This window comes from Zeugodacus cucurbitae, chromosome 6 (assembly GCF_028554725.1).
Source record: "Zeugodacus cucurbitae isolate PBARC_wt_2022May chromosome 6, idZeuCucr1.2, whole genome shotgun sequence".
Classification (NCBI taxonomy): Eukaryota; Metazoa; Arthropoda; class Insecta; order Diptera; family Tephritidae; genus Zeugodacus; species Zeugodacus cucurbitae.
In genome coordinates this window covers 16,108,822-16,134,296 of record NC_071671.1, presented here as the reverse complement: position 1 = coordinate 16,134,296, position 25,475 = coordinate 16,108,822, and the positions used below count along the sequence as shown (strand labels likewise).

At 35.1% G+C, this 25,475-nt stretch overlaps 11 protein-coding genes and 1 long non-coding RNA gene across 19 annotated transcripts; 4 read left to right on the top strand and 8 right to left on the bottom strand.

Annotated features, from left to right (window-relative positions):
* Window positions 1-140: 140 nt before the first annotated feature.
* Window positions 141-1,559, top strand: LOC105213238 (replication factor C subunit 4). Its single transcript, XM_011185922.3, has 3 exons — window positions 141-390; window positions 449-1,316; window positions 1,379-1,559. The coding sequence occupies exons 1-3, from the start codon at window positions 269-271 to the stop codon at window positions 1,463-1,465; spliced, it is 1,077 nt and encodes a 358-aa protein (XP_011184224.2). The 5' UTR covers window positions 141-268; the 3' UTR covers window positions 1,466-1,559.
* LOC105213239 (transcription initiation factor TFIID subunit 9) lies at window positions 1,477-2,607 on the bottom strand. Its single transcript, XM_011185923.3, has 3 exons — window positions 2,353-2,607; window positions 2,144-2,280; window positions 1,477-2,078 (listed from the first exon to the last, which is right to left on the bottom strand). Exons 1-3 carry the CDS (start codon window positions 2,507-2,509, stop codon window positions 1,572-1,574), a joined length of 801 nt encoding a protein of 266 aa, XP_011184225.1. The 5' UTR covers window positions 2,510-2,607; the 3' UTR covers window positions 1,477-1,571.
* Window positions 2,608-2,834: 227 nt separating this feature from the next.
* On the top strand, window positions 2,835-6,850 carry LOC105213237 (uncharacterized). 2 transcript variants are annotated; one of them, XM_011185920.3, is made up of 11 exons: window positions 2,835-3,206; window positions 3,325-3,543; window positions 3,598-3,680; window positions 3,747-3,828; window positions 4,003-4,245; window positions 4,305-4,429; window positions 4,513-4,666; window positions 4,731-5,403; window positions 5,463-5,640; window positions 5,705-6,363; window positions 6,446-6,850. In XM_011185920.3, exons 1-11 carry the CDS (start codon window positions 3,201-3,203, stop codon window positions 6,712-6,714), a joined length of 2,691 nt encoding a protein of 896 aa, XP_011184222.2. In that variant the 5' UTR covers window positions 2,835-3,200; the 3' UTR covers window positions 6,715-6,850. The 2 variants fall into 2 exon arrangements, with proteins under 2 accessions (XP_011184222.2, XP_011184223.2); XM_011185921.3 differs by having other exon boundaries at window positions 2,837-3,202.
* On the bottom strand, window positions 6,729-8,554 carry LOC105213236 (WASH complex subunit 1). The gene has a single exon (XM_011185918.3). The coding sequence runs from the start codon at window positions 8,541-8,543 to the stop codon at window positions 7,005-7,007; it is 1,539 nt and encodes a 512-aa protein (XP_011184220.2). The 5' UTR covers window positions 8,544-8,554; the 3' UTR covers window positions 6,729-7,004.
* Window positions 8,499-10,834, bottom strand: LOC105213235 (nuclear inhibitor of protein phosphatase 1). Its single transcript, XM_011185917.3, has 6 exons — window positions 10,672-10,834; window positions 10,390-10,604; window positions 10,107-10,324; window positions 9,961-10,035; window positions 9,376-9,898; window positions 8,499-9,310 (listed from the first exon to the last, which is right to left on the bottom strand). The coding sequence occupies exons 1-6, from the start codon at window positions 10,698-10,700 to the stop codon at window positions 9,192-9,194; spliced, it is 1,179 nt and encodes a 392-aa protein (XP_011184219.1). The 5' UTR covers window positions 10,701-10,834; the 3' UTR covers window positions 8,499-9,191.
* A 382-nt stretch (window positions 10,835-11,216) lies between these two features.
* LOC105213234 (peroxisomal ATPase PEX6) lies at window positions 11,217-14,993 on the bottom strand. Of its 6 annotated transcripts, none has more exons than XM_054233113.1 (7): window positions 14,783-14,993; window positions 14,638-14,717; window positions 14,397-14,498; window positions 14,265-14,291; window positions 12,821-14,116; window positions 11,499-12,756; window positions 11,217-11,438 (listed from the first exon to the last, which is right to left on the bottom strand). In XM_054233113.1, the coding sequence occupies exons 4-7, from the start codon at window positions 14,274-14,276 to the stop codon at window positions 11,287-11,289; spliced, it is 2,718 nt and encodes a 905-aa protein (XP_054089088.1). In that variant the 5' UTR covers window positions 14,277-14,291; window positions 14,397-14,498; window positions 14,638-14,717; window positions 14,783-14,993; the 3' UTR covers window positions 11,217-11,286. The 6 variants fall into 6 exon arrangements, with proteins under 6 accessions (XP_054089088.1, XP_011184218.2, XP_028896809.2 ...); XM_011185916.3 differs by having other exon boundaries at window positions 14,265-14,323; window positions 14,783-14,992; XM_029040976.2 differs by having other exon boundaries at window positions 14,265-14,498; window positions 14,638-14,720; window positions 14,783-14,992.
* A 553-nt stretch (window positions 14,994-15,546) lies between these two features.
* On the top strand, window positions 15,547-17,224 carry LOC105213231 (stimulator of interferon genes protein homolog). 2 transcript variants are annotated; one of them, XM_011185913.3, is made up of 5 exons: window positions 15,565-15,625; window positions 15,702-15,852; window positions 15,908-16,461; window positions 16,528-16,810; window positions 16,866-17,224. In XM_011185913.3, the coding sequence occupies exons 2-5, from the start codon at window positions 15,735-15,737 to the stop codon at window positions 17,006-17,008; spliced, it is 1,098 nt and encodes a 365-aa protein (XP_011184215.2). In that variant the 5' UTR covers window positions 15,565-15,625; window positions 15,702-15,734; the 3' UTR covers window positions 17,009-17,224. The 2 variants fall into 2 exon arrangements, with proteins under 2 accessions (XP_054089090.1, XP_011184215.2); XM_054233115.1 differs by having other exon boundaries at window positions 15,547-15,852.
* Window positions 17,141-18,281, bottom strand: LOC105213232 (origin recognition complex subunit 6). The gene is made up of 3 exons (XM_011185914.3): window positions 18,130-18,281; window positions 17,914-18,043; window positions 17,141-17,859 (listed from the first exon to the last, which is right to left on the bottom strand). The coding sequence occupies exons 1-3, from the start codon at window positions 18,192-18,194 to the stop codon at window positions 17,254-17,256; spliced, it is 801 nt and encodes a 266-aa protein (XP_011184216.2). The 5' UTR covers window positions 18,195-18,281; the 3' UTR covers window positions 17,141-17,253.
* LOC128922490 (uncharacterized) lies at window positions 18,275-19,483 on the top strand. The gene is made up of 3 exons (XR_008471707.1): window positions 18,275-18,416; window positions 18,480-18,636; window positions 18,694-19,483. It is a non-coding gene; the product is annotated as an uncharacterized LOC128922490 (long non-coding RNA).
* On the bottom strand, window positions 18,654-20,536 carry Nars2_0 (probable asparagine--tRNA ligase, mitochondrial). Its single transcript, XM_011185911.3, has 4 exons — window positions 20,374-20,536; window positions 20,091-20,298; window positions 19,804-20,027; window positions 18,654-19,738 (listed from the first exon to the last, which is right to left on the bottom strand). The coding sequence occupies exons 1-4, from the start codon at window positions 20,461-20,463 to the stop codon at window positions 18,878-18,880; spliced, it is 1,383 nt and encodes a 460-aa protein (XP_011184213.2). The 5' UTR covers window positions 20,464-20,536; the 3' UTR covers window positions 18,654-18,877.
* A 131-nt stretch (window positions 20,537-20,667) lies between these two features.
* LOC105213229 (proteasome subunit alpha type-3) lies at window positions 20,668-21,786 on the bottom strand. Its single transcript, XM_011185910.3, has 3 exons — window positions 21,622-21,786; window positions 20,989-21,557; window positions 20,668-20,928 (listed from the first exon to the last, which is right to left on the bottom strand). Exons 1-3 carry the CDS (start codon window positions 21,640-21,642, stop codon window positions 20,757-20,759), a joined length of 762 nt encoding a protein of 253 aa, XP_011184212.1. The 5' UTR covers window positions 21,643-21,786; the 3' UTR covers window positions 20,668-20,756.
* An 852-nt stretch (window positions 21,787-22,638) lies between these two features.
* On the bottom strand, window positions 22,639-25,278 carry LOC105213228 (uncharacterized). Its single transcript, XM_029040985.2, has 4 exons — window positions 25,141-25,278; window positions 24,909-25,053; window positions 23,484-23,756; window positions 22,639-23,424 (listed from the first exon to the last, which is right to left on the bottom strand). The coding sequence occupies exons 2-4, from the start codon at window positions 25,037-25,039 to the stop codon at window positions 22,728-22,730; spliced, it is 1,101 nt and encodes a 366-aa protein (XP_028896818.1). The 5' UTR covers window positions 25,040-25,053; window positions 25,141-25,278; the 3' UTR covers window positions 22,639-22,727.
* Between the last annotated feature and the right edge of the window lie 197 nt (window positions 25,279-25,475).

The following is a 25,475-nucleotide window of genomic DNA, read 5'->3' as shown; positions in this document are numbered from 1 at the left end:
TAAATAAAATAATATTTCGTTATTATTATCCATTATTAATTTGTATCACTTCACTCACAAAATACTACGTTTCTACTACATATAGAATGGTATTTACAACTGATACGCAACCCGCACGCAGCTGTCTTTGGAGACAGTTTTGAAGTCAGTGTAATAAAAATATTATTATTGGCGCGCGGGTTGTAATCCTTCATTCAACAATTTATAATTCATTTAACAACATCTTTTATAAAAACAATACCTAAGATAAATATATTTATTAAATAAAATGCAAGCATTTCTTAAAACAGGCAGGACCACAACTTCTGATAAAACGCAAGCCAGTACTAGCGGTGCCGGTGCACCTAGCGCTGAACGCCGAAAACCTCCAGCGCCATGGGTAGAAAAATAGTAAGTAATTTTTTAAACTGTTTATATAGTTTTTATTACAAAAATCGTTTACGTACAGTCGCCCGAAGAGCGTAGACGATGTCGTCGAACAGTCAGAAGTTGTTGCAGTCTTGCGAAAATGTGTGGAAGGTGCCGATTTGCCAAATATGCTTCTTTACGGACCACCCGGAACTGGTAAAACTAGTACAATTCTAGCAGCTGCACGACAAATTTTCGGAGATATTTATCGTGAGCGCATATTGGAACTTAACGCCTCCGATGAGCGTGGTATTGCAGTTGTACGTACAAAAATTAAGAATTTTGCTCAACTGACCGCCAGCGGCACACGACCAGATGGACGACCATGCCCACCATTTAAAATTATCATTCTTGATGAGGCTGACTCAATGACTCACGCGGCACAAGCAGCATTACGACGCACTATGGAGAAGGAGAGTCGTAGTACACGTTTTTGTTTGGTGTGCAATTATGTCTCCCGTATTATTGAACCAATCACTTCACGTTGTACCAAATTCCGTTTTAAGGCATTGGGTGATGAACAAATTATAGTTCGTTTACGCCATATTTGTGAATTAGAAGGTGTTAATATCGATGAGAATGCTTATAAGTCGATTGTGGAGATATCTGGTGGTGATATGAGGCGTGCAATAACTACGCTGCAATCATGCTATCGTCTTAAAGGTGCATCAAATACCATTAGTACAAAGGATCTTCTAGAAATGTCTGGTATTATACCTGAAAATTATTTGATTGAGTTTTTGGAAGTATGCCGAGCTGGAAATTATTCGAAATTGGAAGAGTTTGTGCGACAAATAGGCTATGAAGCTTACAGTATTGGTCAAATGTTAGAGCAATTCAATGAATACGTGCTAAGATGTCCTTCGTTAACTAATAAGCAAAAGGCGCTAATTTGTGACAAACTAGGTGTAAGATTTAACAATCGATAATGTAATATTTGTGTGTGTTTAAATAATTCTTGTATTTGCAGGAGTGCTCGTTTAGACTACAAGATGGTGGCTCAGAATACTTACAGATTATGGATTTAGGATGTGCGATTATATTAGCACTAAAATAAAAATTCAAATATTTATTTTATATAAGCAAAATCTAATAAACTTTAATTGAATAATGTTTTTTTTTTATGGAAATAAAATGTTATGCAAAAGGCATTTAGTTTACTTTTACTGTACAACTTCGAAATCATCATCTTCACGTTCACGCTTGACACCACCACTGCTTCCATCTCCACTTGTATTATTCCCACCAATACTGCCAACCGCAGCTGATGCACTTGTGTCCATATCGACTTCCATTTTAATATCACCGCTTTCCGCGCCACTATTGACAATTAAACCGCTCCCGATTCCTGTGGGGCCACTTGATGACACCGTTTTAGTTGTTGTTGTGAATTTTATCACTGGCTTAGGTATGGTTACGACCTGTGTCTTTGGTGCAAGCACAGTTTGACGTTTGTTACCTCCAGCACCGCCGGAATTTTTCATTTGTGTCTTTATAGTTGACCGCGATTCTAATGCAGATTTTGTCATTTTCTTTGGCTGACTCGCAGCGCGAAGTTTGTAATTACAGGCAGATAAGCAATAACGATCTGGAGGCAGTCTCAGACCACAGTGTGGCTTAATTGGCGGTAAAGGCATTGCATTTCGTACCTCGGCAAGTTTTGCAAGAATCTAAATATAATTTGAAGTTAAATAAATATACTTTAGCACACAATAAAATCAATTTAATTACGTACATGACGTGGTGGTGGGCAGGTAAATGCTTTATCTAAGACTACTTCAGTGGCTAGTTTGACATCGTCCAAGTCAATGGTTTTCTTACGCGCATGATTTGCAAAAACTTTCGCATCATCTAGTATGCAAGTCACATAACCTGGGTATAATCATAGAACATATTTGATTTACAATATTGCATATTTATTTTATTTTGGATGCAGACACTTACGGTATGTGAATTCCAATAATTGGTTAATAACACGAGGCTCATAGTCTTGGACATTTAATTCCTTCAGTATGGACATTATTACTTGGGCGTCCTTTGGTACATGCTTAACTTGGTTATTTATCTTAGACTTCTCAATTTTTTCCTTTTCGCTAGCCATTACGGATGAATTTGTCCTGTGAAGATTTTTTGTTGACAAGCAAAACAGATTAGTGTCAATTTTTCTTCATTGCTTATCGCAGGTAAATGCTAAACAATACATAGCGCTGCCACATATTTTAAAAGGCAAAGCCACTTTTATACAATATATGAGATTAGTTAAACTTATAACTTGAAAAAATACCCATTATATAAAATTATTTTATTAAATAAAGAAAAACAGTCTACAGTATGGATTAAGCATATTAGTATCCGAAAGTCATGAAATAACACAAGAATACTAGTTTTTTTTTAATCATTAGACGGCAGCTCTAAAAATATCTGTTTCAAATACAAGCCTGGAATAAATCTTTAGCACTGTACACATTTTGATTAATCATTATAGTCAATCAATCGATTAAATAATTAGTTAACAATTATATTTGAAGTCTCAAATTGTTTTTCGTAAAAGAGTTTTCATTCGAATGAATCTTGAATTTATGTTCACCGCTAAGAAGTTATAGCTAAAGAAAATCTCGTTTTCTACAGTTTTTTTATGGAAATAAATAACTTTATTATTGTAAATAACTGTAAATAATGATATGATAAATATCTACCTATTTCATCTTTTCGGTAAAAATATTTTCTAAACTTACCAGCGAGGAAATGGTTAAGCTAACGATTGAGCTATTTAACAAAACATTAATATAAATATGTATGTGCGTTATAATTGTCTCAACTCTTATATATAAAGTATTATTAGTCATCAACACTTTTGTATATAAAATTTTGACAATAAAACATAATATTAATAATATTTGTTATTTAACCTTTTAGATGGAGTCGACGAGTACTTTCGTCAAATGTGAATTTGAATCAGAACGCGTCGATACAAATCAGTTTCCCACCATGCATAACAACCAAGTTCCTCAAAACTTCAATAATAACAATAGTGGACAATATGTAGAATATCAAACATATATACACAACTCAGAGGATATTGGAAGGATTAATGAACATATGCCGATGCAGAGAGAAGAACTTCTCGATCAAATGGTATTATGAAGTATACATTTATAAAACTATGCATATTGATTTGTTTGATTTTAGCAATACAACCGAACTATTAAATCAGAAAATGAATACACTTCATTACACACTAATAACGACCAATTAAGTCATGTGGAAGGAAGGCAAGTGGATAGATATATTAAATTTGAAGTTTTGATTACAACCTCTTTCTTCCTTCAACCATATAGCAATGAATCGGATTTGCAAACGGCTGAATATGATGACATACCTATCATAGTAAACGGAAAATATTTCAAAATTGTTGAAGAGGTATATTTTTTGTAGAAGAACTTCATAATAACATTCTTGTATTCCATAAATAACAACAGAGTTCATCTCATATTTATAAAGTATATTCAAACTATAATTTGTTTATTAATTTCATTTAATAATATTAAGTCAGATATTATTTATAATTAATTAATAATTATCTGCTTTTCACAGATGAATGCTACTGAACATCAACGGGTGACACGGGGTGTTATAGCTGTATGTCAACATTGTCCACGTGAAAAGGCAAGATCGATACAAGGGTCTATGCGAATAACATCGAATTTTGTGCGTCATTTAAAAACGCTGCATCCATTAAAATACGAAGAATTCATTATTGAAAGACAAAATCATTCGCGCACACCTAGAGGAAGACGCGGACAAAAGAGAAAAGCATCCCAACTTGGGGAGGGACAGGTGAGCACATATCTTTTGAGCTTATTACCAAATGTTACTTCATCAATTTATATCCATAGACTGGAAATAACTCAAGAGCAGAAAGCTATATGGATGACGATACTAATGTACATAGTCCAGAGGGTGCTTCTCCATATTTGGACGAGACCCAACCAAGCTCGGCAAATAACTCAAATAATTTGGAGTAAGTGAAACGAAATACAACAATTGAAAATTGGCGTTTTAGATTTTATTTGAAAGTTTACTTAAGTTTGATTGTCGTTGCAGTAACACTGAATTGTATTCAGCTGAATCCAACGATACCCACATATCGGAGGAAAGCGTGGAGAAAAAAAGCACGACCGGTGCATGCCAATTAGCATGTGATCCAAATGAAATTCCTATAATATTAAATGGCAAATATTTTAAAATTGTCGAACAGGTACATAGTATAAACATTATATGTAAATCCATATTTTAGTTTTGTAATTTCTCTCAAATCTCAGGATATGAGTAGCAATCGTGCTTCCATTAGCGTTGTAGCTGCTTGCCAATTCTGTGACGCTGATAAATTTGTGAAAGGGCCGCTCAGAGTCACTTCAAATTTTGTACAACATTTACGTTCACGCCATTTTAAAGAGTATAACATGTATTTGCAAGAGAAATTCAACAGCAGTAGCAGATGCCGACGAACGCTTAATCGACAACCAGCGCAATTACCGTTTGTGGAAAAAGTTTTGAATTTTATTTTAACATCTAATGTACCAGTTTCGGTGTTAGAAGAACCATCTTTCGTGGAACTTTTTCGTGGTACTGGTCTAACAATGTGCTCCTGTACGCAATTACTTGCTCGCTTAGATGATATGTATGGTGGGTTCGTAGAGAATATTAAGCGTAATTTGGAGGATATACCGTATATTTGTGCTGCCGCTGAAATTTGGAGCAGTCGCAATAAACACTATTTTGGCTACAGTATTTTTTGGTTAGATAATGACTTAAAACGTCAGATCGCCATTTTAGCATGTACTAAGCTGAGTGACACACCCACTTACAAGGAAATTCAGGCGCTAATAACGCAAATTCAAAACAAATATGATTTGAACGAGGAAAAAATCACTTGTAATGTTATCAATGGAGTGCACGATTTCGTACATACCTACCATCATTTCAGTATGAGCAGTAAGGGTAAATTATGTGGCTACATTGACACTAACTCCTAACATAAATTTTCTTTAAAGGTATTTGCACCGATTACATTAGCGACGAATTCAATATTTCCTTTAGCAATGCTGAACAAATTCTAAATCAACTTCCAAAGCAATTTAAACACGGCGAGCACAGCCTGCATTTATTGGCAGTGTTTGATTTCACTAAAATAATGGAGTCCCATGGAAAATTTCAGCATGTCTTAACACGGTAGTTAACTTGAGTTCACATAAAAACTGGCAATTAATCTAAATAATATCAAAAACTGTTTCAGTTGTTTAATTTTACTAAACAAATGCAGAGATTTCGAAGTTAATGAAATTGCGGGATATTTATTCGAAGGCCATACACCACCAACTGATGTACGCTGGCCAACATGGTATGCATCGTTAACACAACTTCTCAAACAAAAACACAAAATAGACGAGTTATGCACTTTCTTGAGCCTACCGAAATTAAGCCAAATCGAGTTAGAATATATGGATGACTTTTGTGTAATACTCAAACCAATAGCAGATGCCGTAGAGTTTTTGCAGCAAGACAATTATTTATATTTTGGTTATTTTCTACCCACTCTGATTACCATTAAGGTTAAATTAAAAAAAATTCATGAAAGCAGACATATAAAACACTTGCATACAGTGGCACAGCAAATGAGTGATGCCTTATTACGTCGTTTAAGGAACTATTTTGAGATTAACACTGCATTTAATGACGCCTTAATTGCGGCTGTAGTTTGTCCAGCCATTAAAATGCGTTTTGTAGAAGCTTTGCGTGAGACAGCACCTAGTATAACGACGGATATGATAATGCAGCTGTTTGTGGACTATGCACAAGAGTTCTATATAGATAAGGTACAGACGGAAGATGTGAGAGAGCAGCGCCCGCCTTCCGTAAATTCATTCCTCTGCTTTAATCCGGATGAAAATGAAGGTTGAGATTTGTTTTTAAATCTAAATTTTAAAAAATGTTTATTATTGATTAAAAATTACAATATTTAATACTTTTAACCTAGATCCACCATCAGATAATAAACCATACGTCGCTATACGCCGAGAATTCTCAAGTTATTTGCACGATGATGATAAAAGTCTATCTTGCTTAAATAGATATCAACTGGTGAAAAAAGTTTTCCAAAAATATAACACTATGCCGCCCAGCTCAATGGTGTTGGAAAAATTGTTCCACACATTTCTGAATGTGATCAATACACAAAAAGGACAACATCTAACTGATGAACATTTAGAGCGACTTGTGCTAACTAAAGTGAATAAAATATTATAAAAACTAGTTAATAAATAAATTGAGTTAATTAGATTTATTTGTATACGTTTAAAATGTATTACTTTAATAAAATTTTTATTATTTTTTACCGAATGTTAATTTAAATTTTAAAAATAAATTTATATGTACAAACATATTTAAAATTTTATGAGTTAACACATTCTAATATTTCGTAATTTAAACGTAGGCACAAGCGGTTTAAAATTGGCTTCAAAATTATGCAGTGAAGGAGCTCAACTCTATTACACAACGCATGTGACTATGCTACTTTTATTACAAGTAAGCCATTGCTATTCCACCCAATCAGTATCATTGTCCTCGTCATGGGTGTCGTCATCGTCGTCAGAGTTTTTACGGGCGGTGGGTGGTGGTATTAGCGCCGATAAACGAGACATAACTGGATTATCAGTAGAAGTTTTTAGTGCTTTGCCCACAGTATTAACACCGTCACTATTTTCCTTGTCTTTTGAACCAGAAATACCTTTGCGACGCATTAATAATTTATTGTGTAAATCTGCCATGAGATCTCCGCCACCAATTTTGTTTGTTGCAGGTTTGGCTTCACAATTTTTGGTGCTTAATCTATTGTCAACCACATCGACAGGAGCAGCAGCGGCAGCACGTAAACGACCACCGCGTGCACCACCCGCTTTGCGTATAGCATCCATTAGCTCATTACGTGCATTATCGGTGTTTGTGTTTTGTAAATTCGAATTTTCTTTTACAGCATTCGTTTGCATTGGTTTTGCCACTGCATGTGGCGGTGGTAATGGTGGTGGAGGAGGCGGTGGAGGTGGCGCTGGTGCCACAGATACTTGTGCTACATTTACTATAGTTGTAGCAATGACTGCGTTTGCTGTAGGTGGTTGCATTGAATGGTTCTGTTTAATATCATGTTCTTCATTGGATTTTGAAATATTTCCTTCCGTTGTAGCTGCCTCTTCTAATTCCGGTAGATCGGGTAAATTTTCAATATATAATGATGGCGCGATTTGCTGATGATCTTTACCTTCAAACTGTATATCATCAGCAATACCTGGTAAATCGGGCAAGTCAAGTGGCAAATCTATTTCCGGTGCCTCATTCAGTCGTGGTGTGTAGCGTAGACCACCAAAAGAATTTGTTTTTTGATTGCGATGTGCCAACGAATAGGGAGCTGGTTCTAAAAGATGTTTCAATTCTAAGTTATCTTGTCGTTGACGTTGTAATTTAAAGAGCTTTGCTTTTTTCCATGTCTCCTTTTCACCATTTTCTTGACTGTAAACCATTTCACTGCCATTGCAGTGCAACAAAGAGGATACTGATCGTAATTTTTCTGGAACAATACCCATACCAATGCTTTTATTCACATGTAGTTTGTTGGCAGTTACACTGTGTCCGGAAAATGATTCATTCATATCCTTATAACGTACATGAAAGAAAACCAACTTTTCCTGCAATGCTTGAGTTGCAGGTGCATCTATACGGCTAAGCACTTCATAATTTTGTTGTTGTTTTTCATTGTTTTGATTTTTTACATGTTCATCTAACATTGTTTTTGAGTTACCAAAAGTTTGTGGTATGTCATGAAAAACTTGGGTTGATGGAAAGCGAGCTGGAGCGTAAATTTTGATTGCCTTTTTTGTGCCGACTAAACTCCGTATTTTCGCTTGTGCCCGTCCAACCCGTGCACTCAACTCTTGCACTTTTGCATTATTACGTTGGGTACGATTATCAATGCAGTCAAAGACAGAATTTATTGTTTTTTGTAGACAACTGAGCGCTATGGCTGCTTGGATGATTGTTTCTTCATGACGTAGATCGGGCGGTATCACAGGCACTGTATACATTGCAAACTTTAACAAAACTTGTATATAATTTTTTTTCGTAGATAAATGTATAAATTAAAGGATAATTTTATATTTCAACAGTTAAGTAATAGTTGTAAGTCTTAACTTCGACTTTATTTATCACAAGTGCATTTTAGCCAGTGCAATGAAACAGCTGATAATTTAGTTTTAAAAGCACTGTAGTTAGTGGGTGAGCCTTCAATGGGGACTGCATTATTTCTTTGAAAATTCATAAAACGAACTTTGTTTAAAAACTTTAATTTAATTATATTTTTTTTTGTAATTTTTTTTAGTAAATAAACAAATGACATTAGTTTTGAAATCGATTTTTTAGAGGTTTGTTCGTCATTGATATTTTAAAAAATTTATTAAAAGTCTAAAAACTATGTTAGTCAACTTCCTATACATTATCATGTATTTACTATTTCTTTCTTCGCATAACTTAACGATAACTGAATAATGCACAATAATTGAAACATGTTCTTCAGTGTAAATTCTCCATAAAGTAAAATAGTATTTTACACTGTTATATTATTGCTAAATACTTTACACAAATGAAGAATTCTGACATACATAAATATGTTTGAACTTATTTTTTTATTTTATTTTAACTAAAAATGGTTATTTTCACTTTTGGTACGTGCATTTTTAAAGTTGACCCAGCATTGGCTTTCGTCCAGGCCATGCTTCCTTGGCATATTTCTTCTTTTGTGGGCCATGCGTACCACTCTCAGATGCTCCACCAACGGCGTGTGGATCGAAACGCACTAAAACAATAAAATATCGCAAATATTAATATGTGTACAATAATATATTAAATAGGGATTTTTACAGTTTGCGTTTTGTCCCTGCTTTTGTGCGGCTCCGTGTACGGCTATTGCCTTAGTATGTGATGGCTCAACCACTGGTGTTACGTCAGGCGCAGGATTGGGCAACAATAGACCCAATTTGGTGCCCATAGCAATTGGTGTGATATCAAAATCAATGTTGCTGTTGTTAAACTTTAAACTGGAATTTGAATGCGTATCATGTATGGATGCTGGGAGACCTTGATAAAGTGAATTTGGCGATAATGGTACAGCATCTACTTGTTGCTTTAGTTCAGCTAAACTTTGTTGGAATATTTGATGACTAGTTGTGTTGGTAGAAGATAGGCTTTCATTGTTTGGTGATGTTTGGATTCCCATTTGATTGCCAGCATCAAAACGTCCTCGTTTCGCAGGCACTACAGTTGTTTGAATTAAATTACGGAAACGGCCAACAGTTGGGTCAACATCTTCGGGGTTTATTATGATTTCTTCATCGTTAAATGTAACATTGCGTCGTTTACGCCCACTTTGTTTTGCGGCATTTTGCTACATAAAAATTGCTTTTTACAAAACAAGATTTTTCTTAAGTACTTATCGATGCAACTTACTTTTCTCAGATTATCATCCGCAATTCCCAACATGGAAATACGTCGGTTGTGGGCAGTGTTATATTCGGTGAGATTCTGTATATAGTTGATAGAGAAAAATCTATGAATGAACCAATTCATACTTAATGTTTTGCCTATAGTCTTACATCTAATTCGGTTTGACTTTCAGGCAAACCCAGTAAAGCTCCATCACTCGTCTCATTCATTGGCAAATCTTCCATAATGCTATTTCGTTGACCAGCCGATGGCCGTTCTCTTAAAATATATCGTCGGGTAGAAGCTCCGAAATGAAACGTGCTATTAATTTGTAACTGCGTGGGTTTGTGAGCTTCCAAACGTAATGTACCAATAAATGTCCCATGTGCTGTTGAATAATTATAAAAATATCTCAAATAAAATATAGCAATTACTATACAAAAATATACTTACTTGAACCCAAATCAACTAAATAAGCAATGTTTAAATGTTTATGATAAACGAATGCAGCATGCACTCGAGAACAGGAAGCATGGTCAATGCAAAAATCATTCATTTGATTATTACGACCAAAGAGGTAGCACCGTTTTTCATCCACCATTAGTTTCTGCACAAGTTTGTCTTCCTTTAGGACATCCAAATGCAAACCGGTGGGTGGTTTACCAGCCCTGTTAAATTCATAAAGCAGTACTTTGAATTTACAATAGCGGAACTAAGTGAATAACAAGAACTTACCAACTCGGTATATCGTAACTATTAGCCATAATATTTTCTTAACTTTTAAAGTTAAGCAAAATATACTATTTATATATTATTTAAAATATTTTAATACAATGACTTTTATTAGATGAAACTGTTGGGGATTGTCAGTTGTTTATTATTTTCTTACTATGGTCTCTGAACACATTCATTACTAGAGTTGCCAACTCTAATTTAAAAAAATTTCTACGCCATAATGTAAAGGGTTGTACCAAATGCAAATAGAATTTGATATTTATGCTAAAGAAATTATTGTGTAATTGAATATTGATGGAGTGTTTAATAAATATACATTAATTTACATATTATTTACTTGTTTGTTTAAAAACTTAACAAAAAAAAAATTGTTGTATTTGACTTGTTTTAATTATTAAATAAAAGTGTACTTTAATTACCATTACTAAACTTTATTATAAAAGTGTTAGAAAATTTTCAAAATATACATGGCGAATATTCACAATTAATATGCGAACCAACCTTTAAAAACCTGTACAAGGGGAATCACAAAATAAAACGGCAGATTTTTATTGAACGTTAACAAATTGAACCATATTTAATAAATAAAATGAACCAATCAATATTCACAAAAGTTTATACACCGTATGACGATTTCAATTGATTAAAATAATCCAAATCACTTTTACTAATTGACGGTACAAATTTGCTGTAAGATTTCGTAAAATCGTCCATCTCCACAAGCACCCTATCAGCTGCAAGAAGTTCAGCAGCAATACCCGTATTTTCTGTAAGTAGACACTTTTAATAAATGATGTTGACCTATATAAAATGGCGTGTTAACATACCTTTAAGATGGTTATCAACAGTACGTCTAACTGCTGATAACCAAGCATTCGAACAAATCGAATATAAATCTGCACCAGACATGTCGCCTTTAAGATTTTCAGCAATGTCATTTAAATCAAGATTTTTAGCTAAGTTAAAACGGTGCGTTTGAGCGCGGAGAACAGCAGCTTTATCACCGGTTGTTGAACATGGGCCAACAAAGAAAAGCTTGTCAAAACGACCTGGACGCAGTAATGCTGGGTCAATAAGATCGGGTCGATTTGTGGCAGCCAAGATGAAAACTGGTTTTGTAGCATCACCCAGAGCATCCATTTCGGCAAGTAGTTGTGATACAACTCGATCCATAACACCTCCAGAATCACCAGCAACTCCGCGATTAGGTGCTAATGAATCAAGTTCATCTAAAAATAGTACACACGGTGCTGCTGAACGAGCGCGTTCAAATACCTCACGTACGTTTTGTTCACTTTGTCCAACATACATATTTAGTAGCTCAGGCCCCTGCACTGACAAAAAACTGATATTGCATTCAGTCGCAACTGCTTTGGCAACCAATGTTTTGCCTGTTCCGGGTGGACCGTAAAGTAATATGCCCGAACGTCTTAAATTCTTACCCATTAAATGCATGTGTTTCAATGGTAAACCGATGCTACTCTGTATCTCATCTTTAATTTTGGAAAGTCCACCAATGTCAGACCAAAGTACTTTGGGTACTTTAGGTGCACCAAGACTATTTGCAAACGAATTTTGCATTTCACTAAGATGTGTGGAGAAGTGCACTAACTTAAGGCAGGAGTTGGATTTATACTCTCGACTTTTGCGCAATGCACGGATTGCATTTTCATATAACATTTCCAAATCACCCAGTAAAAAACCTTGTGATTTGTCAGCAACTTCGCGCAAAAGTGATTTAACATTCAACCATTTCTCAGAGATTTGTGTCATATAGCGATCGCGCTGCTCTAAACTGAATAGTGGTAGAGATGGAATCTCCTTTTTATTGAAAATCTTATGGTTGACCATTTCACGCGTGTGTAACCAACACAAAATGTTATAGCGTTCGTCCTTGGTTGGCGTCTCCAAGTGTATAACTTCCAAGAAAATTCGTTGAATCATGGGTTTGAGAAATTTTTCATTAGTCAAAGCGACAATGACAATTGGGTGCTTGCGATCGTGTGCAAAAAGTTCTTGAATTTGTACTTGAAATGCGGATAATAAACGTAAATCTTCATTTCCCTCATTATCAATGCCAAATATCTGAAATATGTGTAGAAAATATATACAAGTTTTCACTGTTATCCCAATTGTAGAAATCACTTACCTCGAAATTGTGAAAGCATATAAGTAGTGGTTCACTAATGCTACCTTTGGCGAAAACAGCTTTTAATTTCATTTCTGTATGAGATGGCACTTGTGATACTATTTCAGCACAGTCCACGCCATACACATGTAGTCCTAATTCCTGAGCAATTGCATTCGTTAGTTTTGTTTTACCGGCGCCCCTATCGCCTTGCAAGAGAAATAGCGGATAGATATGCTTGGAGGACAAACATGCAGACTTCTTGGGCAAAAAAGCATCAATTGAGTTCCGTAGCAAATTATATGTACGTCTCAGGCCAGTGGGATAATTTTCCGTAATTGCTATATTGTCCAAAAGCTGTCGTGGTAGAAAGTGATGTGTGTGTGGCACTTGCACCAGGTTGGTGAAATTCTTAGCAACAATCGCTTGCATCTCAAAATCATTGCCTTTTACCTCAAGATGTGCACATCGGAAATAAACACATTTCAAATAAGCGAAAATTAAATAGTAATGTGCATACGCAGCAGTGCCGACCAGTTGAGCATCAACCTCAATACGATAAGTGTGTCCACGGTGCAGTAGTCGAGGCGTGTTGAAATAATTATTGAGTATTAACTCGGACACTTCGGCAGGCAAATCGTATGGACTGTTTAACAAATAAATGTGCGCTTTACTGGCTATGCTTGGAATCGTTTGATCCTCGTTTAAATGTTCTAAATGCACCCAGAACCGTGTTCGATGGCTGCAATCGTTGGTGACACGAAACCGATCCATTAAATTAGAATAGAAATTCTCTTTAACAAATATACAATTCGATTGACTGTTAACAGTTGGCAGTATCTGTGCGACAATTGTATGCGGTGCACTGCTAAGCATTTTCTTAATGACATCGTCAGACGCAGGATTCAAACTCTTAGCTTTCGCATTAGTCTTTGTGGATGTGCTATGTAGAGCGCTTTCGGCATTTATAATCAAATTGACAAAATTTACATCTGTTGATTCTACATACTCATTACAGAGATCTTGTGATGCGAAGGCAATGTGCTCCGTTTTTATAAGCTCTTTGCCAATTAAAAGTTCGTATAAAGCATTTGGTAACGGTACCAAACGATGTTTACCCTTGTAAAATTTCATGTATCGGTTATAAATTGCACAGATCAGATGTCCTGGAAATATGTACCATGGGTATTTTGGATATAAAATTTGTACGGCAACATTATAAGCCTCAATTAGTTCCAACATGCGGCCGGTGTACGTATATTTTAAAGGCGAACCATCATCAATGGACCTTTTAGAATTGTTGGCCGTAATCTTTTTCTAAGGATTAGCAAAAATTATAACACATTTTATTAAAATAGTTCTTAGTATGGGTCATTTAATAGCTGATATTGTAATATAAAGTTACAATGTAAAGTGCATATTAGATGAATGTAGAAAATTAAAAATTAAATATAATTCCACGTACCTCCACGCCCATCGTTGTATCAATTAGCTGGATATTTATATATTCAGACGCAAATAATACTTATGAAGATGCAGTAATATATACAAATATATTTGTTAGTAGAAAATTGTTTTAGTGGTAACATCTACATACATAGTAGGTATAGGTTGACAAGCACAAATCTGATGTAATGTTAAAAATAAAACATCTTTTTAATTCTCCACCGCTTTAGCCAAAGCATTACCGTTTATGCAACTGCAAATTAAAGGACAAATTTCAATTTGGGTACACACATGTACATAAACATAGACAAAAAGTGTAATTTTTACAAAAATATATTTATGCCGTGTAGGTTACGCCGCTCAAAAGGTCGTTTCTTGCATTTGGACTTTACCTTCTTTACAATAACACGTCTTTTCATTTCCTTAGAGCGTTTGATCCTTCTCTGGGGCTAACGATGCTTCCTTCCACTTGCTGCTAATAAATAATAAATATCTTTAATACAATGTATGTCATTAAATATTTAAATAACAACTTACTTCCACTAATGGTTTTAATATTTCAATAATCCAATAGCAAATAATTTTGTTGTTATTCACAATAGTTCACAAACAGCTGATCGTGCGCCGTCTTATCAGAGAACGTCAATTCAGTTTGTATACAAAAAACATTTTCTTTCTATTATCCCTTTCGATTGATCACAAAGAACAAAGTAGTTCTTAAAAAATTTTATAATTGCTTATGAAAAAAGTGAGAACTCTTTCTTGTACAAGATTACGACATTCGTTTACCGTTAGCTATTTTGGGTTTTAATTTCCTGTCACGTAACGTCACTATGCTCAGAAACACACGAGCAAAACAAACTACCGAAAGTAAAACTGCCGAAGTGCACAGTAGTGCAAAACAATAAAACAAAGCCAAAAGATGGAAGGAATTATTTTAAAAATAAAGTGCGTAATGCTCGAATTTAATAACAATAGTAAATAAATATGGTTCACTATGTTTTATATTTCCGTTTTCCATTTGACAATTCTTCATGTTTGCTATGCTCATTCTGGACAGGATGACGTCAGTATGTCGTAATCTTGTTTTCTATGATTCTTGATCATTGACCGCCAATATTGAGAGGACATTTTAGCGCAGCGTTGCAGCATAAGTGCTACCTGTTCGTTTGTATTACTGGATAGTGTATTCTATTGGCTTCTCTATAATGCTTATCCAATCTATACAGCTAATACTAAATAATTTAGTTATTTCAATTGTACCATAAGAACGCGTGTATTTTAATATTTGACAGATTTCGCTCGTCGCTTGTCGTCTTCTATGTGTTCAGCAGATGACCGTCAATACTGAATTGTACTGATACCGACTGACAAGTGCAAGTGTGTTGATGATTGTATCAGCAGTTTCCTATAGGGATCTGTGCATTTAGCCTTTTATTACTTGTTTTTGTTTTAGTTTCATTAGTCGTGTGCACCAAAGTATTTTGTTATGCAGGATGAAAATCACGTTTCCCATGAAAATACTGAATGTTTAGAAAAGGGAAAATGTAAATTAAAGTCTAGAGAATTACAAAACCAAAAAATGAGTACATTTGGGGAGTATATAGGTACGTATTTAAAGTGTGCAATTGTCATACTGATTAAAACATATTCATTTTTTAGATAGCGTTGTATACTGTTTGGTAACCTTTTTTATTGCCGACGTATTACTACGATTTTATAAAGCTTTATTGGAATACTTTAAATATAAAAATCACTATTTACCCGAAAATCGTTTTTGGACTATATTGTGCCGGGCATATTGTTACAATGTAGCCACTATAGTTGTTTGCTTCTGCGTTCTTTTAGTGGCCCTAGTGCGCATTAGTTTTACAAAGCACTTGCATTTAATACCGCCAGCGATTTATTTCGCGTATATGCCACTTTGGTGGTTAGTTGCTTCGGTACAAATGGGACATAGCACACTAGACAATGCAATGTTTATACGTGGTAACCACGGTTTGGATTCTGCGTCAAGTATGGCTGCCAATTTCTTTCATGGATATTTGAAATTAACACTACCAGCTTATGCTAATATTTCCGGCATACGTGAACGTATAAGTGATTATGAGCAAACCCATGGCGTACATTTTGCAATCCATCGTTTAGTTATACTAGTACCAAACAAATTGTTTATTAAATCTAAATTTGATAGTCCATATTTAGAAAAGGCAGAGGTAATTAAAAAATACATTGAATGTTTTAAAATGTAAATTTATATAGTTACGTATATTCAATAATAGCCACTACCAAAAGTGTATCTAAATCGTGCTGGAGTGTATCGTCCGTATCAAAATGATGTCTACCGTTTTAGGATGCCTATTAATAATCGATTTTATTATATATCATTGGAAGGAGCTACACCTATTTTAACATTTTTCGAAACATTAAATTTTCCACTCACAACGACAAAAGAGGTAGAAGAGATGCAGCGTGAAATTCTTTTGAAATTTTATAAATACTTGAAGCAATTGGTAAATAAATGTCCTGACACCGAAGAGGAAATTGAGTTCATTTTCTATAACGGTAAGTATCAATGTTCAAAAGAAAGCAGTCATAACAGTTCTCATTTTTTATGCAGAGTCCAAACCAAATGGTCAAAAACAGGACATTGGAGAGATGCTGTTTAATCACTTTGAACAACTGATACTATCCAGACAGTTGCCGAATACGAACGAAACTCTTCGCGAATCAGTAGATGATTACAGTTTAACAAAAAATTGAAAGCCAGAACGATATGGATACTATAGAAACATTAATTTTAATCTGATCCTAATGCTATAAGTAAATTGTGTACCTATAACTAATTGCTAGTTAGAAAACCATATTTAAAATGTCTAAAATATAAACAAGCAGTCAATGCTTAGTAATTATATTTTCAAAATTTTTACAATAACATATGTTTATTTCAATTCTTAGAAATATAAATATAACTACAAATCTAAATAAAATAATTTTTCTTTTATTTTCTACATTCCCAAAATTAGATTCTCTTTATCAATTCCGTTTTCATCTTCTTGTTCATTTAGTTGGCATCTTAATTGCGCCTCAGCCTTTTCCAAAATTCGCTTCTTCCATTTATCATAATCTTCAACAGAAGATGTTAAACGTTTTACACTTTCTACGCAACTTTGCGATTTCGAAATCTCTATATTATTTTCGGCTTCTTCAACGCGAAGCTTCGATTTTTTATCAGTTGTTTCTTTATAATGTTTGGTTAAAAATTTGTTCCATCGTAGTTCAAGTTGCTGCCATTGAGTTGGACGCAAATTACTAAAACTCATTATTTTCGGTTTCGAACATTTTTGTTTTAATATTTTGGCAGCTTGAAAAACCGCCATGGCTGCATATTGAGGGTGAATTAGATCATTTTCATCATTAGCGCTTTCTTTCGCCATAATTGTCTTATACAATTCTAATAGTTCTGTAGCCTTTTGCGAAGCTTCGGTCATACTTAATTGTACACATATGTCACTGACGCCGACGATTTTATTTACATCTAGGATTTTTTCAATTATCCGTTTGTGTTTTATGTAATGTGATTTGCGCAAAGTTGAAAGTTTAACATTTTGTTCCTGAAAATGCATTATTTAATACTGTATATTATTACAATACCATAAATATATTACCATATCACAAGCGATACCCAATACTGTGGTCGCGATGTCCGCGCAGAGCACTGTCTTTGCGTATTCATTTAGCTGTAGGGGCGCATTAGCAGAACGTAACTCTAGAATACGCAACAATTCCAATGTTTTGCTAAATAAAAAAAAGATATACAAATATATATATGACATTCTTTTCATCTATCTTATTTTTAAAATACTTAATGTTGTGGCACTAACCTTTGCATCCCGGACTCATCCCGCAGTCCCATTTTAGTAAGCATTTGTTCAATTAAAGTGGCCATGACATTGGCTTTATTCGTAACGTTTTGTTTTGTTTAAATAAATTGCTGTTGTAAACAAATATGGATATAAAAACAAGTTATGATAATGCAATATTTATTGCAAGCACGGCACTTTTCCAAAATTTTGAAGTGTTTACGCGCGAAAATGATGTCTAAATAAATGTGCAAAAGTTTGACAATTAAAATATTAACCCTTATTTTTGAGGAATATTTACAAGAGAGGTATTCACAGTGTTAATGATGTTGATGTATTTTGACATTTACATTTTTTAAATGATAATGAAGTGAAAGCTGTCGCCGATTTGCCAATCAGATGTTAAAATAAACGAGTAGAATTTGCCCAATCGAAGTCAACTAATATGTCCTGACAAATTAATTAACTTGGTGAGCAGAGCGCCAAAGCAATATCAATTCACTAAAGCATCTACCATAACGGTTTGAAGTATTTGCCATATAAAATTATTTCAACTTATTTTATTATTATAATGAACTTTTACAGAATGAACTTTAACAAATCACGAAATACATTAAAGGAATATACATGCACTAGATATATTCACAGGTGACCAAAAAATGTTACACATGAAAATTCATCTATTATAAAAATGTTACTTTTCCTTAAAATGCATCAAACAATTAGACGTTCCTTGACTACGTTTTATCTTCATGTATTAATCATCAGTTCACATTTGGCAACTATGTGGATATCGGGGGAATGGTATAACATCGCGTATGTTCTTTACTCCCGTAAGTAATTGAAGATAACGCTCAAAGCCTAAACCGAAGCCACCTGTAGGAACACCGCCAAACTTTCTCAATTCCAAATACCATTCTAAGCCCTGGGGTAGATGCGGATGTGCTCGCAAACGTTTCTCATCGTTTTCGCGTAAGCTCCCTCCGCACAATTCTCCAACTTCAGGCATTAATAAATCTAAAGCATGAACTCGTTCGGATTTTGTTTGAACTACTTTCATATAGAATGGCTTTTGATTGGCAGGCCAATCCACAACGAACACTGGTGTTCCACAATGTTTTGCAAGGAACAATTCTTGTTCTTTGGAAAATCCTTCTTCAGGTTTAAGCTCAGTTTTGAATTGTTGCTTGTTTGCTTGTAAAATGTTCAAAGCCTCATCGTAGCTGAGAGTGGTCCACGCAACTTTCAGCCAAGATAGTTCAAAAACAGAGCCTAACGCTTTTTCTTGGCAAAATCTTAAATCATCTTTTGCTGATTCTAGAATGCGCAATGTAACGCTTTTTATCATTTTTTCAATAAATTCGGTTAAAGAATTTATATCCTCCATAAAGGCTAATTCGGCCTCAAACATATAAAATTCCGCTAAATGCAGTGGAGATTTAGAATTTTCAGCGCGAAACGCGGGTGTTAACGTGTATGTATTACCCAATCCATATGACATGGCTTCCAAATGTAATTGACCTGATACGGATAAAAAGACTTTTTTGTCGAAGTAACTCTGATCAACGGGTACATTGGGTCGGCTCATTTCCTTGAGAAGTGCATCAGATTCTGGCTGCACTCTGAAAACCTGCGTATTGAAAGGATGGAATTGTTAATGGTTCACACAATTCATGTGCAAATCAGAACACATACTTCTCCAGCACCCTCACAATCGTTCGTTGTAAGAACGGAAGTTGTAATCTGCACAAAATCCAATTCGTCCATATAGTCATGTATGGCCTTCAATGCCCGATGCCTCAATCTCATTTGCGCAGCTATGTAATCTACACGTGCACGAAGATGTAAGTGTTCACGCACATACTCCGGTGGATGTTGCTGTTTTGGCGTGAAAGGATATCCTGTGATGTTGCCGTCGGCTGGAAAAGAAATCATAATTTTTATGTTCCGTATATGATTGAAAGTTTAATATTGTGTAACACCTATTACTTTAACATGCTCGGCGTGTAATTCTAGTTGACCATTAGGCGCTACTTGTATGCACCCGGTTGCACTGATATTACTGCCAACACATATGTCTTTTGTGTCCACTGATTTCGGTATAACCACTTGAAATCGACGTACTGTGGATCCATCATTTAAGTCGAAGAATATACTTTTCTTTAGGCGTCGTATGTTTTTAATCCATCCCTATTTGTAGTTTATTTAAAAAGAAAAATATGTATGTAAACTATATGAAAATTGTATTTTAGTATTTTTATGTACTTGAACATTAAGATGCTCCCCAGGTTTGGCAGTGTTTGTTATTGCTTTAATGCGTTGAAATCCACTACAGAATCGTTTTACCAGAAGCATTTTATATCTGATGAGAAATGGCTAAATTGTCCAATCAGCTGTCTTTGGTAAACCGCAGTCAGCTTCTTTACAATTCACAATAATAACCATCAATTAAAGTTTGAATAACACTGCATTTTAACTAAGATGAGATCTAAACAATTTTATGAAATACAAAATACAAAGTGAATTTCATTCATTTCTCGTTGGTACGAGATTTTATTCTTTTATAGGTCAAACCATGTTGAAGTATTTTAAACCAAATCAAATGGATTAGTTACTATATCGAGATTTAAAATTAAATAAAAAACTTCTTATATCTCATTATCACTATCGTCTTCATTCTTTGCCGCTAGACCAGCTTGAACAGCCTGATCGTACCATGGTTGGGGATTTAAACGATGTAGACCTTTTGTGTCTTTGCTTACCAGGCTCATTTCGAAATGAAAATCTTTATTTCGGAGTTCATCATGCACTAGGTAAATTCTGTAATAACGTTTAAATTAGTTTAAAATTCATAATTTGAAATATTATACAGGTACTTACATTTTACCAGCATTTTGAACTAAATCGTCTACACTCATTTCAGCAAATTTTAATTTTTCCATTTCTGTTTTAGCTTGCTGTTCTGCCTTTCCGCTAGCACAGGCAAAATATCCAAAAGACGTACCAGAAGGCTCGATTTTATATAGTTGTGGACCTTGCTCCTCATCCCATGACGCCAATATAACAGATACACCAAATGGACGCACTGCACTGTACAACGTATAGGCATGCACGTAAGCTGATACACGCTCAGTTAACTGTTTCAATGGTATTGTACGTTCGAATTGTTGACGGAAGTTTGCGGCCTCTTGCCGAGCAATATCTACTATATATCGTCCATCAGCTAGTAGACCAGCAATAGCAATGCCAATGTTTTTGTCTACAGTAAATATGCGAGTAGCCGCGTCATCTTCATATAAAGCACTGGTAACGATTTTCTCCACGGCCAAAACAATACCATCTTTTCCACGCATTCCTATTACTGTTCCACTCATTTCTACCGCTTTACCAGCGTACTCAATTTGGTAGACACGTCCATCAGGTGAAAATTGTGATGCCGACAGATCGTACTGTAAGATGCGCAAAAGATAGTAAAATTTCTGTGAATCTTTCCGGTGCCAATTATAAACTCACCCCAGTACCAATTGAACTCATTTTTAATAATTTTTAATTTCACTACTTTATAATAGCAATGGTAAAATAGTAAAAATTTGACAGCTTTAGTTTTGTTTGCGAGCGATGAAACGGCTTATTTTGCGTATAGTTAGGTTAGAAGTTTGACAATCAATTTTGACTTTTCATTGGTTAATGCTACCAGCCTGTCTTGTGTTCAAATGAAATAATTAAATGATGCCATATATTTTTCGCATTTCTTTATTATGACGTCATAAATTAAAACATATTTTCCAAAATAAAACTGACCGATGGACCGATTTGAAAGGGTAGGTGATTACATTCTTTTTTTGGAGGGAAAATACCGCTGTGAACGCTTGTATGTTAGCGATTCTGCTTCAGTTTGATTTCAATTTGACTATGATGAGTTTTTTATGAACCACGCTCGGATTCCTGAAAACGGTTACTACGGAGATCGAAAGTACATGATTTCGTATTGACAGATCTCATCCGTATTCGATTGTAGGTAAACAAGGTAGCTGAGACAAAATCCACTCGTAACGGTGTTGTTTTAGCGCTCCAATTCTGAGACACGATCGATAAAACATGGGCCTATGGGTACACAAAAGAGACCAGTGGACCTCACCCGACGAACTTTCTCCGAAGAAGGCGAAGAGTGTCCGATCTGTCGAAAAAGTAATGCCTCCCCTTTCCTTAATTTCCCGATTCGACGCAGAATTGCTGAAAAAACACAACTTTTTATGGAAGAGAAAAACATTATTCAACCATGAAAACGCACTGGACCTCACCACAATAAAGTAACAGAAATTTTCCATTTTCTTTTTTTCTTTTATAGGCTAAGTACTTCACAATTTGATATTGAATATCATATCTACTGACCTATTACTAAATATCGTATCACAAACGCGGTCAATATTGTGACTTCGTCCAAAGTTGTACGGCTGAACCATTTTATGGTCTTTTATACTTTGAAGAATGAAATATCAGTTCCCGCTTGTTTAATAATTTGACCAGCAATTCGGTGTAATAACGACTTTATTTAAACTATTTTATTTTTAGATACCCTTAATTTTTATTCCAGGGATTAATAAGTTTACAAATATTCTCTATAATTTCGCATATATGGATTCATGTGCCACCATATCACCAGTGATATCACTTAACTTTTGACAACCAGCCAACGCTAGTGTAATTTCAAGATCCTTCTTTAAAACACTTAACAAGCTTTCAACGCCCTTTTGGCCATCACAAGCCAAACCCCAGAGTGCAGCACGACCGACAAAAACCATTTTAGCACCCAAAGCCAGTGCTTTGAAGATATCATTGCCCTGTGTGACACCGCCATCTAACATCACGACCAAATCATTACCAACCGCTTTCACAACTTCGGGCAGTGCTTCAATTGAAGCCGGTACAGTATCTATTTGCCGTGCACCATGATTTGATACGATTATTCCGGCACAACCGAATTCGCGCGCTAAAACGGCATCTTCACGTGTTAGTACGCCCTTAACGATTATAGGCAATCGCGTTAAGTTCACCAACCATGCGACATCCTTCCACGTTAGTGTCGCATCGAATTGACTGGAAACATAAGCATTGATACCAGAAGTTGCGTCGCTATCACTACGTACGCCATCCGCTTTGATGCCTTCGAAGTTAGCGAGACGAAGATGTGGCGGCAGGCTGAATTTATTGCGAACGTCTGAACGTCGTTGGCCAAATATTGGTGCGTCGATGGTTAGAACAATGGCTTTGAAATTGGCCTTCTCAGCACGTCGTACCATTTGTTCGGTAAGCGAACTACAAATTTACGGTAATTAATTAGATAAAGTAATAAACTATAATTCCGATTCATTTACCGATCTTTGTAAACGTAAAGCTGAAACCATTTATTGGTGTCGGGTGCCGCAGCCGCAACTTCTTCAATTGAACTGGTAGACAGTGTGCTCAGTATATAAATAGAACCGGCATTACCGGCTGCACGCGCATTTCCACTTTCGCCTTCCGGATGCGCCAATTTTTGCATAGCGGAGGGTGCAATACCCAAAGGCCATTTCAGATCAATGCCCAATACATTGCAGCGCGTGTCGATGTTGGAAACGTCACGTAGACAACGTGGACGTATGCGGATTCTGAAATATTTTTTTTTATTATAGATGAGCCTTATTTCTACAAAACTTTTGCCAATAGTAAAATGGGCGTGGCGTCGCTCACTTATGGGTCAAAAACCATATCTCAGAAACTACTCTACAGATTTTTAATGAAATTCGGTATATATTATTATTTTTTAACACCCTGATAACACGGACGGAATCGGTTCACAACCACGCATACTTCCCATATAACTCAATTTTGAATTCCATCTGATTGGTTCACTTTATAATATATACATTAGGAACCAATGATGATGGCGGAATACAACATTACACAATATATTTGAGATGTGGCATCACTTGTGGAAAAATTGTCAAAATCGGACAATAACTTTCCACGGCTCCGGATATCGACCATGAAGAACTCAGTTCCTAAGTGTAATTTTTCACCGAAAATAGCGGTAAATCTCCCAAATATTTTAATGTAATTCAGAGGGAATCTTCTTCATCTCTGTACCAAAAATGGTTGTCATAACTTCCCCTGTCCCCATATACCTAATTATTGGTTTTTCAAAAATACGATGGGCTTTATTCCGCATATATTTTGATTATTATGTGAGATATCTTAGCAAAATTTAAAAATGAGCGATATAGTGTACCTTGGTGCTGAAAATGAGTGAAATCGGTTCATGAATTACCTCAGCCCTCTTATACTGAGATATGATAAATTTCGTTGTTCTATTGGACTTTATGCCGAATATATGGATCAAATTTTGTGTTATCTTAATAAAAATATAGCAATAAATTGCGAGAGTATAAAATGTTTGGTTGCATCTCTCCTTACTTGTTATAATAAGTATTTATAATTTATATGTACTAAATTGGTCACAAGCACTGAGGTATTCATGTATCTGGGGTTTTCTAACTATTGCATTGGGATACCAAAGACTAGTTATGAGCCTAATTTCGTTGAAATAGGTCGTTTAGTTCCTGAGATATGGATTTGAGAATATTTGTTTGATATAACTTTAGTATTTTGCGAGTTCTAAACAAAAAACTTATTAGGAGATGTGGAGAAAGTAGGCGTTTCTAAAAAAAATCATAGTTGATTGTCTCTTCAGTGATATAATGTTTGTATTTTGAACACCTGCTAAACAAATACTTGCTGATTTATATCCTGTCTTAATTTACCTTCTAAACGCTTCACGATTCAAGTTAAGTGTGAATTGTTCACCAGCTCCACTGCGATAATAATCCAAAGCACTCTTCTCCAACACACTGTGTGCCTTCTTTTCAAAGTCATCCACACAAACAAATGACATTTTCTACTAATATTCTATAATTATAATTTAATATGAAAATAAATGCAAAAAGTTTCTTTGCGAAGCACTTAAAATGTAAATAGTAGATAGTTGTTGCGTACGTGAAATCTCAAATAAAACTGTGGACCATATCACTTGTTTAAGGCGTTGATTGCTGTGACTTTAAGTTAAGTTGATCTGCTCTGAGAAGAACCCTCTGCTTGTTATCTGCATGATGACTAGCAAATCTGTGTAAAGGTCTGACTTTTAAGTATTAGATTAGGTTTTAGTGATTATTATTATATTGTGTTTGTTTTGAAGAGATAACGCGATCTACACTATTTGGAAGAAAATAGTAAAGTGCGAGTGCTCTCAGCGCGCATAACATCGCTTACATATGACTACTTATAGTACATTAAATGCATTCAAAGAGGAGTTGGAACGCCCACTTTTCTAG

Excerpts from the sequence above, each read along its gene's own strand:
- LOC105213238 (XM_011185922.3), top strand. The coding sequence starts at position 269 with ATGCAAGCATTTCTTAAAACAGGCAGGACCACAACTTCTGATAAAACG. Across the intron at positions 391-448 it reads GCGCCATGGGTAGAAAAATA|TCGCCCGAAGAGCGTAGACG; the intron begins GTAAGTAATTTT and ends GTTTACGTACAG. Across the intron at positions 1,317-1,378 it reads TAATTTGTGACAAACTAGGT|GAGTGCTCGTTTAGACTACA; the intron begins GTAAGATTTAAC and ends TTGTATTTGCAG.
- LOC105213239 (XM_011185923.3), bottom strand. The coding sequence starts at position 2,509 with ATGGCTAGCGAAAAGGAAAAAATTGAGAAGTCTAAGATAAATAACCAA. Across the intron at positions 2,281-2,352 it reads ATTATTGGAATTCACATACC|GTTATGTGACTTGCATACTA; the intron begins GTAAGTGTCTGC and ends GATTATACCCAG. Across the intron at positions 2,079-2,143 it reads CCTGCCCACCACCACGTCAT|ATTCTTGCAAAACTTGCCGA; the intron begins GTACGTAATTAA and ends AATTATATTTAG.
- LOC105213237 (XM_011185920.3), top strand. Across the intron at positions 3,829-4,002 it reads ATTTCAAAATTGTTGAAGAG|ATGAATGCTACTGAACATCA; the intron begins GTATATTTTTTG and ends TGCTTTTCACAG. Across the intron at positions 4,246-4,304 it reads CCCAACTTGGGGAGGGACAG|ACTGGAAATAACTCAAGAGC; the intron begins GTGAGCACATAT and ends TTATATCCATAG.
- LOC105213236 (XM_011185918.3), bottom strand. The coding sequence starts at position 8,543 with ATGTATACAGTGCCTGTGATACCGCCCGATCTACGTCATGAAGAAACA.
- LOC105213235 (XM_011185917.3), bottom strand. The coding sequence starts at position 10,700 with ATGGCTAATAGTTACGATATACCGAGTTG. Across the intron at positions 10,325-10,389 it reads TTTAGTTGATTTGGGTTCAA|CACATGGGACATTTATTGGT; the intron begins GTAAGTATATTT and ends ATTATTCAACAG. Across the intron at positions 9,899-9,960 it reads CGGATGATAATCTGAGAAAA|CAAAATGCCGCAAAACAAAG; the intron begins GTAAGTTGCATC and ends ATTTTTATGTAG.
- LOC105213234 (XM_011185915.3), bottom strand. The coding sequence starts at position 14,664 with ATGAAAAGACGTGTTATTGTAAAGAAG. Across the intron at positions 14,117-14,637 it reads GACGTGTTATTGTAAAGAAG|AAAAAGATTACGGCCAACAA; the intron begins GTAAAGTCCAAA and ends GCTAATCCTTAG. Across the intron at positions 12,757-12,820 it reads TATGCTTTCACAATTTCGAG|ATATTTGGCATTGATAATGA; the intron begins GTAAGTGATTTC and ends CACATATTTCAG.
- LOC105213231 (XM_054233115.1), top strand. The coding sequence starts at position 15,735 with ATGCAGGATGAAAATCACGTTTCCCATGAAAATACTGAATGTTTAGAA. Across the intron at positions 15,853-15,907 it reads TACATTTGGGGAGTATATAG|ATAGCGTTGTATACTGTTTG; the intron begins GTACGTATTTAA and ends TTCATTTTTTAG. Across the intron at positions 16,462-16,527 it reads CATATTTAGAAAAGGCAGAG|CCACTACCAAAAGTGTATCT; the intron begins GTAATTAAAAAA and ends ATTCAATAATAG.
- LOC105213232 (XM_011185914.3), bottom strand. The coding sequence starts at position 18,194 with ATGGCCACTTTAATTGAACAAATGCTTACTAAAATGGGACTGCGGGAT. Across the intron at positions 18,044-18,129 it reads GATGAGTCCGGGATGCAAAG|CAAAACATTGGAATTGTTGC; the intron begins GTTAGTGCCACA and ends TTTTTTATTTAG. Across the intron at positions 17,860-17,913 it reads TGGGTATCGCTTGTGATATG|GAACAAAATGTTAAACTTTC; the intron begins GTAATATATTTA and ends ATGCATTTTCAG.
- Nars2_0 (XM_011185911.3), bottom strand. The coding sequence starts at position 20,463 with ATGCTTCTGGTAAAACGATTCTGTAGTGGATTTCAACGCATTAAAGCA. Across the intron at positions 20,299-20,373 it reads GGGAGCATCTTAATGTTCAA|GGATGGATTAAAAACATACG; the intron begins GTACATAAAAAT and ends AACTACAAATAG. Across the intron at positions 19,739-19,803 it reads ATTGTGAGGGTGCTGGAGAA|GTTTTCAGAGTGCAGCCAGA; the intron begins GTATGTGTTCTG and ends TTCAATACGCAG.
- LOC105213229 (XM_011185910.3), bottom strand. The coding sequence starts at position 21,642 with ATGAGTTCAATTGGTACTGGG. Across the intron at positions 21,558-21,621 it reads TGAGTTCAATTGGTACTGGG|TACGATCTGTCGGCATCACA; the intron begins GTGAGTTTATAA and ends CGCATCTTACAG. Across the intron at positions 20,929-20,988 it reads GTTCAAAATGCTGGTAAAAT|AATTTACCTAGTGCATGATG; the intron begins GTAAGTACCTGT and ends ACGTTATTACAG.
- LOC105213228 (XM_029040985.2), bottom strand. The coding sequence starts at position 25,039 with ATGTCATTTGTTTGTGTGGATGACTTTGAAAAGAAGGCACACAGTGTG. Across the intron at positions 23,757-24,908 it reads AATCGTGAAGCGTTTAGAAG|AATCCGCATACGTCCACGTT; the intron begins GTAAATTAAGAC and ends AAAATATTTCAG. Across the intron at positions 23,425-23,483 it reads CTTTACGTTTACAAAGATCG|TTCGCTTACCGAACAAATGG; the intron begins GTAAATGAATCG and ends GTAAATTTGTAG.